The 12542-nt window shown below is 33.9% G+C and overlaps 1 protein-coding gene across 1 annotated transcript in view; it reads right to left on the bottom strand.

Moving 5' to 3' along the window:
* The window catches only part of magt1 (magnesium transporter 1), a gene marked incomplete at both ends in the record, with an annotated part of 15390 nt that extends 3691 nt beyond the window's left edge, over nucleotides 1-11699 (bottom strand). Inside the window, 3 exons of the mRNA XM_084193060.1 lie at nucleotides 9622-9739; nucleotides 10868-11037; nucleotides 11619-11699. Coding sequence (XP_084049186.1) covers nucleotides 9622-9739; nucleotides 10868-11037; nucleotides 11619-11699 — 369 coding nt within the window. The remainder of the gene's footprint in view (nucleotides 1-9621; nucleotides 9740-10867; nucleotides 11038-11618) is intronic.
* Between the last annotated feature and the right edge of the window lie 843 nt (nucleotides 11700-12542).

Below are 12542 nucleotides of genomic sequence, written 5' to 3'. Positions count from 1 at the left end.
ATTTACAAATCCTACAAATAATCCTACATAATAACTGCTACTATATTCACAAATAATACATAACAACTACTATATTCACAAATAATACATCATAACTACTAATATATTCACAAATAATACATCATAACTACTACTATATTCACAAATAAAACATAATAACTACTACTATATTCAAAAATAAAACATCATAACTACTACTATATTCACAAATAAAACATCATAACTACTACTATATTCACAAATAATACATAATTACTACTACTATATTCACAAATAATACATAATTACTACTATATTCACAAATAATACATCATAACTACTACTATATTCACAAATAATACGTAATAACTACTACTATATTCACAAATAATACATCATAACTACTACTATATTCACAAATAATACATCATAACTACTACTATATTCACAAATAATACATCATAACTACTACTATATTCACAAATAATGCATCATAACTACTACTATATTCACAAATAATACATCATAACTATTACTATATTCACAAATAATACATAATTACTACTATATTCACAAATAATACATAATAACTACTACTATATTCACAAATAATACATATATAACTACTACTATATTTACAAATCCTACATATATAACTACTACTATATTTACAAATCCTACATATATAACTACTACTATTTACAAATCCTACATATATAACTACTACTATTTACAAATCCTACATATATAACTACTACTATATTCACAAATCCTACATATATAACTACTACTAAATTCACAAATAATACTTAATAACTACTACTATATTCACAAATAATACATAATAACTACTACTATATTCACAAATAATACATAATAACTACTACTATATTCACAAATAATACATCATAACTACTACTATATTCACAAATAATACATATATAACTACTATATTCACAAATAATACATATATAACTACTACTATATTCACAAATAATACATATATAACTACTACTATATTCACAAATAATACATATATAACTACTACTATATTTACAAATCCTACATATATAACTACTACTATTTACAAATCCTACATATATAACTACTACTATTTACAAATCCTACATATATAACTACTACTATTTACAAATCCTACATATATAACTACTACTATATTCACAAATAATACATATATAACTACTACTATATTTACAAATCCTAAATATATAACTACTACTATTTACAAATCCTACATATATAACTATTACTATTTACAAATCCTACAAATAATCCTACATAATAACTGCTACTATATTCACAAATAATACATAACAACTACTATATTCACAAATAATACATCATAACTACTAATATATTCACAAATAATACATAATAACTACTACTATATTCACAAATAAAACATAATAACTACTACTATATTCAAAAATAAAACATCATAACTACTACTATATTCACAAATAAAACATAACTACTACTATATTCACAAATAATACATAATTACTACTACTATATTCACAAATAATACATAATTACTACTATATTCACAAATAATACATCATAACTACTACTATATTCACAAATAATACGTAATAACTACTACTATATTCACAAATAATACATCATAACTACTACTATATTCACAAATAATACATCATAACTACTACTATATTCACAAATAATACATCATAACTACTACTATATTCACAAATAATACATCATAACTACTACTATATTCACAAATAATACATCATAACTATTACTATATTCACAAATAATACATAATTACTACTATATTCACAAATAATACATAATAACTACTACTATATTCACAAATAATACATATATAACTACTACTATATTTACAAATCCTACATATATAACTACTACTATATTTACAAATCCTACATATATAACTACTACTATTTACAAATCCTACATATATAACTACTACTATTTACAAATCCTACATATATAACTACTACTATATTCACAAATCCTACATATATAACTACTACTAAATTCACAAATAATACTTAATAACTACTATTATATTCACAAATAATACATAATAACTACTACTATATTCACAAATAATACATAATAACTACTACTATATTCACAAATAATACATAATAACTACTACTATATTCACAAATAATACATCATAACTACTACTATATTCAGAAATAATACATAATAACTACTACTATATTCACAAATAATACGTAATAACTACTACTATATTCACAAATAATACATCATAACTACTACTAAATTCACAAATAATACATAATTACTACTATATTCACAAATAATACATCATAACTACTAATATATTCACAAATAATACATCATAACTACTAATATATTCACAAATAATACATCATAACTACTACTATATTCACAAATAAAACATCATAACTACTACTATATTCACAAATAAAACATCATAACTACTACTATATTCACAAATAAAACATCATAACTACTACTATATTCACAAATAATACATAATTACTACTACTATATTCACAAATAATACATAATTACTACTATATTCACAAATAATACATCATAACTACTACTATATTCACAAATAATACGTAATAACTACTACTATATTCACAAATAATACATCATAACTACTACTATATTCACAAATAAAACATCATAACTACTACTATATTCACAAATAATACATAATTACTACTACTATATTCACAAATAATACATAATTACTACTATATTCACAAATAATACATCATAACTACTACTATATTCACAAATAATACGTAATAACTACTACTATATTCACAAATAATACATCATAACTACTACTATATTCACAAATAATACATAATTACTACTATATTCACAAATAATACATAATTACTACTATATTCACAAATAATACATTATAACTACTACTATATTCACAAATAATACGTAATAACTACTACTATATTCAAAAATAATACATCATAACTACTACTATATTCACAAATAAAACATCATAACTACTACTATATTCACAAATAAAACATCATAACTACTACTATATTCACAAATAATACATATTTACTACTATATTCACAAATAATACATAATAACTACTACCATATTCACAAATAAATAACTACTACTATATTCACAAATCCTACATATATAACTACTACTATGTTCACAAATAATACATATATAACTACTACTATATTTACAAATCCTACATATATAACTACTACTATATTTACAACTCCTACATATATAACTACTACTATTTACAAATCCTACATATATAACTACTACTATATTTACAAATCCTACATATATAACTACTACTATATTTACAAATCCTACATATATAACTACTACTATATTTACAAATCCTACATATATAACTACTACTAAATTCACAAATAATACATAATAACTACTACTATATTCACAAATAATAAATAACTACTACTAAATTCACAAATCCTACATATATAACTACTACTATATTTACAAATCCTACATATATAACTACTACTATATTTACAAATCCGACATATATAACTACTACTGTATTTACAAATCCTACATATATAACTACTACTATATTCACAAATAATACATCATAACTACTACTATATTCACAAAAAATACATCATAACTACTACTATATTCACAAATAATACATAATAACTACTAATATATTCACAAATAATACATAATACCTACTACTATATTCACAAATAATACGTAATAACTACTACTATATTCACACATAATACATCATAACTACTACTATATTCACAAATACATCATAACTACTACTATATCCACAAATAATACATCATAACTACTACTATATTCACAAATAATACATAATAACTACTACTATATTCACAAATAATAAATAACTACTACTATATTCACAAATAATACATATATAACTACTACTATATTTACAAATCCTACATTTATAACTACTACTATATTCACAAATAATAGATAATAACTACTACTATATTCACAAATAATAGATAATAACTACTACTATATTCACAAATAATACATCATAACTACTACTATATTCACAAATAATACATCATAACTACTACTATATTCACAAATAATACATAATAACTACTACTATATTCACAAATAATACATAATAACTACTACTATATTCACAAATACATCATAACTACTACTATATTCACAAATAATACATAATAACTACTACTATATTCACAAATAATACATAATAACTACTACTATATTCACAAATCCTATATTTATAACTACTACTATATTCACAAATAATACATATATAACTACTACTATATTTACAAATCCTACATATATAACTACTACTAAATTCACAAATAATACATAATAACTACAACTATATTCACAAATAATAAATAACTACTACTAAATTCACAAACCCTACATATATAACTACTACTATATTTACAAATCCTACATATATAACTACTACTGTATTTACAAATCCTACATATATAACTACTACTATATTCACAAATAATACATCATAACTACTACTATATTCACAAAAAATACATCATAACTACTACTATATTCACAAATAATTCATAACTACTACTATATTCACAAATAATACATAATAACTACTACTATATTCACAAATAATAAATAACTACTACTATATTCACAAATAATACATAATAACTACTACTATATTCACAAATAATAAATAACTACTACTATATTCACAAATCCTATATTTATAACTACTACTATATTCACAAATAATACATATATAACTACTACTATATTTACAAATGCTACATATATAACTACTACTATATTTACAAATCCTACATATATAACTACTACTATATTTACAAATCCTACATATATAACTAGTACTATATTTACAAATCAAAAATATATAACTACTACTATATTCACAAATAATACATAATAACTACTACTATATTCACAAATAATACATAATAACTACTACTATATTCACAAATAATAAATAATAACTACCACTATATTCACAAATAACACATAATAACTACTACTATATTCACAAATAATACATCATAACTACTACTATATTCACAAATAATACATAATAACTACTACTATATTCACAAATAATAAATAATAACTACCACTATATTCACAAATAATACATAATAACTACTACTATATTCACAAATAATACATCATAACTACTACTATATTCACAAATAATACATAATAACTACCACTATATTCACAAATAATACATAATAACTACCACTATATTCACAAATAATACATAATAACTACCACTATATTCACAAATAATACATAATAACTACTAATATATTTACAAATCCTACATTTATAACTACTACTATATTTACAAATCCTACATATATAACTACTACTATATTTACAAATCCTACATATATAACTACTACTATATTCACAAATACATAATAACTACTACTATATTCACAAATCCTACATATATAACTACTACTATATTCACAAATCCTACATATATAACTACTACTATATTCATACACTACATATATAACTACTACTATATTTACAAATCCTACATATATAACTACTACTATATTTACAAATCCTACATACATAACTACTACTATATTCACAAAAAATACATAATAACTACTACTATATTTACAAATCCTACATACATAACTACTACTATATTCACAAAAAATACATAATAACTACTACTATATTCACAAATAATACATAATAACTACTACTATATTCACAAATAATACATATATACAGTTGAAATCGGAAGTTTACATACACTTAGGTTGGAGTCATTAAAACTTGTTTTTCAACCACTCCACAAATTTCTTGTTAACAAACTGTAGTTTTGGCAGGTCGGTTAGGACATCTACTTTGTTCATGACACAAGTACATTTTCCAACAATTGTTTACAGACAGATTATTTCACTTATAATTCACTGTATCACAATTCCAGTGGGTCAGAAGTTTACATACACTAAGTTGACTGTGCCTTTAAACAGCTTGGAATATTTCAGAAAATGATGTCATGGCTTTAGAAGCTTATGATAGGCTAATTGACATCATTTGAGTCAATTATTAGGGATGTAGCTCAGTTGATAGAGCATGGTGTTTGCAACGCCAGGGTTGTGGTTCGATTCCCACGGGGGGCCAGTATGAAAAAAATAAAATAATAATGTATGCAGTCACTAACTTTAAGTCGCTCTGGATAAGAGCGTCTGCTAAAAATGACTAAAATGTTTTAAAAAAATTTGAGGTGTACCTGTGGATGTATTTCAAGGCCTACCTTCAAACTCAGTGCCTCTTTGCTTGACATCATGGGAAAATCAAAAGAAATCAGCCAAGACCTCAGAAAGAAAATTGTAGACCTCCACAAGTCTGGTTCATCCTTGGGAGCAATTTCCAAACGCCTGAAGGTACCACGTTCATCTGTACAAATAATAGTACGCAAGTATAAACACCATGGGACCACGCAGCCGTCTGGCTTTTTTATGGCGGTTTTGGAGCAGTGGCTTCTTCCGTGCTGAGCGGTATGACGGCTGCGTGGTCCCATGGTGTTTATACTTGCGTACTATTGTTTGTACAGATGAACGTGGTACCTTCAGGCATTTGGAAATTGTTACAAAGGATTAACCAGACTTGTGAAGGTCCACCATTTTTTTCTGAGGTCTTGGCGGATTTCTTTTGATTTTCCCATGATGTCAAGCAAAGAGGCACTGAGTTTGAAGGTAGGCCTTGAAATACATCCACAGGTACACCTCCAATTGACTCAAATTATGCAAATTAGCCTATCAGATGCTTCTAAAGCCATGACATCATTTTCTGGAATTTTCCAAGCTGTTTAAAGGCACAGTCAACTTAGTGTATGTGAACTTCTGACCCACTGGAATTGTGATACAGTGAATTATAAGTGAAATAATCTGTCTGTAAACAATTGTTGGAAAAATTACTTGTGTCATGCACAAAGTAGATGCCCTAACCGACTTGCCAAAACTACAGTTTGTTAACAAGAAATTTGTGGAGTTGTTGAAAAACTAGTTTTAATGACTCCAACCTAAGTGTATGTAAACTTCCGACTTCAACTGTATATAACTACTACTATATTCATATACACTACTGAGTTGATATGCAACAGTTAAAGCAGTGTTCCAGTTTTAGTTGTTGGAGAAGGTTAATGTTGTAATGATCCAGTTTGGTAGACTCACCAGACTGAGCTGCTCTCAAGGTGTAGTTTCACTTAAAGAATGTGAGATCGGGCTGGTTTAACGACGCCAACAGTTAGGGAGACAGGCTGAGACAGCTTAAACTGGTTTAACGACGCCAACAGTTAGGGAGACAGGCTGAGACAGCTTAAACTGGTTTAACGACGCCAACAGGTAGGGAGACAGGCTGAGACAGCTTAAACTGGTTTAACGACGCCAACAGTTAGGGAGACAGGCTGAGACAGCTTAAACTGGTTTAACGACGCCAACAGGTAGGGAGACAGGCTGAGACAGCTTAAACTGGTTTAACGACGCCAACAGTTAGGGAGACAGGCTGAGACAGCTTAAACTGGTTTAACGACGCCAACAGGTAGGGAGACAGGCTGAGACAGCTTAAACTGGTTTAACGATGCCAACAGGTAGGGAGACAGGCTGAGACAGCTTAAACTGGTTTAACGACGCCAACAGGTAGGGAGACAGGCTGAGACAGCTTAAACTGGTTTAACGACGCCAACAGGTAGGGAGACAGGCTGAGACAGCTTAAACTGGTTTAACGACGCCAACAGTTAGGGAGACAGGCTGAGACAGCTTAAACTGGTTTAACGACGCCAACAGGTAGGGAGACAGGCTGAGACAGCTTAAACTGGTTTAACGACGCCAACAGTTAGGGAGACAGGCTGAGACAGCTTAAACTGGTTTAACGACGCCAACAGGTAGGGAGACAGGCTGAGACAGCTTAAACTGGTTTAACGACGCCAACAGTTAGGGAGACAGGCTGAGACAGCTTAAACTGGTTTAACGACGCCAACAGGTAGGGAGACAGGCTGAGACAGCTTAAACTGGTTTAACGATGCCAACAGGTAGGGAGACAGGCTGAGACAGCTTAAACTGGTTTAACGACGCCAACAGGTAGGGAGACAGGCTGAGACAGCTTAAACTGGTTTAACGACGCCAACAGGTAGGGAGACAGGCTGAGACAGCTTAAACTGGTTTAACGACGCCAACAGTTAGGGAGACAGGCTGAGACAGCTTAAACTGGTTTAACGACGCCAACAGGTAGGGAGACAGGCTGAGACAGCTTAAACTGGTTTAACGACGCCAACAGTTAGGGAGACAGGCTGAGACAGCTTAAACTGGTTTAACGACGCCAACAGGTAGGGAGACAGGCTGAGACAGCTTAAACTGGTTTAACGACGCCAACAGTTAGGGAGACAGGCTGAGACAGCTTAAACTGGTTTAACGACGCCAACAGGTAGGGAGACAGGCTGAGACAGCTTAAACTGGTTTAACGACGCCAACAGTTAGGGAGACAGGCTGAGACAGCTTAAACTGGTTTAACGACGCCAACAGGTAGGGAGACAGGCTGAGACAGCTTAAACTGGTTTAACGATGCCAACAGGTAGGGAGACAGGCTGAGACAGCTTAAACTGGTTTAACGACGCCAACAGGTAGGGAGACAGGCTGAGACAGCTTAAACTGGTTTAACGACGCCAACAGGTAGGGAGACAGGCTGAGACAGCTTAAACTGGTTTAACGACGCCAACAGGTAGGGAGACAGGCTGAGACAGCTTAAACTGGTTTAACGACGCCAACAGGTAGGGAGACAGGCTGAGACAGCTTAAACTGGTTTAACGACGCCAACAGGTAGGGAGACAGGCTGAGATAGCTTAAACTGGTTTAACGACGCCAACAGGTAGGGAGACAGGCTGAGACAGCTTAAACTGGTTTAACGACGCCAACAGGTAGGGAGACAGGCTGAGACAGCTTAAACTGGTTTAACGACGCCAACAGGTAGGGAGACAGGCTGAGACAGCTTAAACTGGTTTAACGACGCCAACAGGTAGGGAGACAGGCTGAGACAGCTTAAACTGGTTTAACGACACCAACAGTTAGGGAGACAGGCTGAGACAGCTTAAACTGGTTTAACGACGCCAACAGTTAGGGAGACAGGCTGAGACAGCTTAAACTGGTTTAACGACGCCAACAGGTAGGGAGACAGGCTGAGACAGCTTAAACTGGTTTAACGACGCCAACAGTTAGGGAGACAGGCTGAGACAGCTTAAACTGGTTTAACGACGCCAACAGTTAGGGAGACAGGCTGAGACAACTTAAACTGGTTTAACGACGCCAACAGTTAGGGAGACAGGCTGAGACAGCTTAAACTGGTTTAACGACGCCAACAGGTAGGGAGACAGGCTGAGACAGCTTAAACTGGTTTAACGACGCCAACAGGTAGGGAGACAGGCTGAGACAGCTTAAACTGGTTTAACGACGCCAACAGGTAGGGAGACAGGCTGAGACAGCTTAAACTGGTTCTAAATAACATTGTGAAGGGTGAAATAAAAACCTAGAAGAGATAGAAGAGTGTTGGTACCATCTGAAAGACGTCAGATCCTTCGTCAAAGTCGACGGTAGCGAAGAAGACCTTGTTGGTGAAGGCACTGGAGTAACGCCACGAGTTCGCTAGGATCTGGTACTCCTCATCAGCCTGTCTGTAGGGGGTTGGACACACACGTACACACACTACGTCAAATACATTTTCATATTTGAGATATGCTTGATTTACTCTGTCCAGAACAATGGAACTAATGGAATAGCCCCAAAAGTGCAAGCTGAATCAAGCGTACCACAAAGGCATATTATGACATGTCCTTGCCCCATCCATGTGTAAAACTAACACGTGATCCCTTACAGGCAGACTACACACTGCCTCTGTTACTGACTGGCAGACTACACACTGTCTCTGTTACTGACTGGCAGACTACACACTGTCTGTTACTGACTGGCAGACTACACACTGTCTGTTACTGACTGGCAGACTACACACTGTCTCTGTTATTGACTGGCAGACTACACACTGCCTCTGTTATTGACTGGCAGACTACACACTGCCTCTGTTATTGACTGGCAGACTACACACTGTCTGTTACTGACTGGCAGACTACACACTGTCTGTTACTGACTGGCAGACTACACACTGTCTCTGTTATGGACTGGCAGACTACACACTGTCTGTTACTGACTGGCAGACTACACACTGCCTCTGTTATTGACTGGCAGACTACACACTGCCTCTGTTACTGACTGGCAGACTACACACTGTCTGTTACTGACTGGCAGACTACACACTGTCTGTTACTGACTGGCAGACTACACACTGTCTCTGTTATTGACTGGCAGACGGTTTTGTTTGAATAAATACTTTTTTTGCTCCATAAAGTAATCCATCTTGTCTATTTCAAATCTTCTCTCATTGATGGAGACAGGTGAGTATCATGACATGCAGCACTTTGGGGTGGACACCCACCTGTCTCAATCAATGAGAGGAGATTTGAAATAGACAAGATTGCGGTGTACACATTGTTGGATTACTTTATAGAGGAAATAAGGTATTTATTTCCCGAATTCAAATGGACCCCCTGCAACTGGACACAGACATTTTATGAGACTCCTGTTTCCCCAAATTGAGGATGAATACAGTATCGCCAAGGTTGGTAGAAAATTCTCTGTGCTACACCGTGCTACACCAAACAGTACCTATCCTGTAAATCCAAGTAATTGATACCAACAATCTTTGGTTAAATCACATTATCTGGTGTAACAATTTGTAGCTAACTTACTTGCAGACGCCACACTGTCTCTGCGGCTGCAGGGCGGTGAACATGATGACCACAGAGTAGTTCCTGGGAGGAGCCTTCACAAAGCGCCGAAACTTATCCCCGTTCATACGGATCACAGCTCTCTTCCCAGTCCAGTCCATCAACTGGCCCACCTTCTCAGAGAGCAGGGTCTGGAGGGAGAGGGGTTAGAGGTTAGGGTCTTATACCGGCCCACCTTCTCAGAGAGCAGGGTCTGGAGGGAGTGAGAAAAGGGGAGAGGGGTTGGAGGTCAGACTCTTATAGCGGCCCAGTCCATCAGCTGGGCCACCTTCTCAGAGAGCAGGGTCTGAAGGGAGAGAGAAGAGGGGTTAGAGGTCAGGGTCTTATACCAGCCCAGTCCATCAACTGGCCAACCCACTCAGAGAACAAGTCTCTACTACCTCTACCTAGCTAGCGCCAAAAGACGGCGCCTTTCTTACCCGGAAGTGCTTTACAACGTTTAGGAATGATGCGGATTATAACTGCAGGAAGGTTAAATGTTATCGACCAAGTAGAACATAGCCATGTCAATAGGTGACTTGTTAGTTATTACAATTAACTAGATAGATATATATATATGCAGCATTTTGACGTTACAAACTAGCTAGGAAACCGGTTATTGTCTAAAAGTTCATAGCTAGCTAGCTAAACCTATCTCCCCTAGACCCATGAGCTAACGTTAGCCTGCTAGCTAGTTTAATAATTATGTCACCGTGCGCTAAGAATAATATACCTCCTTTTTCTTCTGTCCGGTTGAAGGGATCCCATAGAAACTCAACACCAACAACAACGAATACAAAACTTTTAGATACATTTTAATCATCTTTCACAGAGGCGCTGTCCGTCCGTCGACTTGCCACGGAGTGAAGGATTCTCTGTAACATTCCGATTGGTCGATGTTCCGCCTCAAGAGCCAATGGCGTGATAGGGCCAGAGACGGTAAAGAAAGCGAGACACCCCACTCCCATTTTGTTTTTTCTGATCGGGGCGGGCCCACTCTGCTTATCGCCCCCGCACCGTGGAGGGGGTGCTCCAGGGCCAAGACATCTCACTGACTTATTTTTTTTCTGGTCGGGGCGGGGTGTGTCGGGCGAGCGGGATGGGACCATAGACATTAAAACTTAGATGGGAGAATTTGTCGACCAGAGCAGATATAGAGTTTGCCAGCTTGTAGTCCTAAAACCCGGAAATGAGTTACCTCTGGGTCGTTCAGCCATCCCTACGGGCAAAGAATAGGGTTTTGGAATAAACGCCAACAATTATGTCTGACATTAACGTAGGTTTAGGAGAATTTAGCTATACATTTTGTTGCGGACTGTCCAGCCACCGCCTATCCTTTCTTTGGATTGGTGGATACATCTCATTATTGTAATGCCTTTTGAATATTTGATGAGGGTTGTTGACATCAACCGCCTGTATTCAATGGAGAGAGATGCTATGCTACTATGCTATGCTACTATGCTATGCTACTATGCTATGCTACCTCCATGAATATGCATTGCCATCTCGAGACAACTCGGATATAAAGTGTTTTTTTCTTCTTCTCAAAGTTGCCGGGATATCACGTCCTACTTATATTAGTACACTCATAAAAACTTAAGCATTACAAAACTTCTATTCGATCAAACAAACCTCACGTAGGAAATAAGCCATTAAT

The sequence above is a fragment of the Coregonus lavaretus genome (genome assembly GCF_964263955.1).
Source record: "Coregonus lavaretus genome assembly, contig: HAP1_SCAFFOLD_6248, whole genome shotgun sequence".
Lineage (NCBI taxonomy): Eukaryota > Metazoa > Chordata > Actinopteri > Salmoniformes > Salmonidae > Coregonus > Coregonus lavaretus.
The sequence above is the reverse complement of the archived record's forward strand: the minus strand, read 5'-3'. Positions and strand labels throughout refer to the sequence as shown.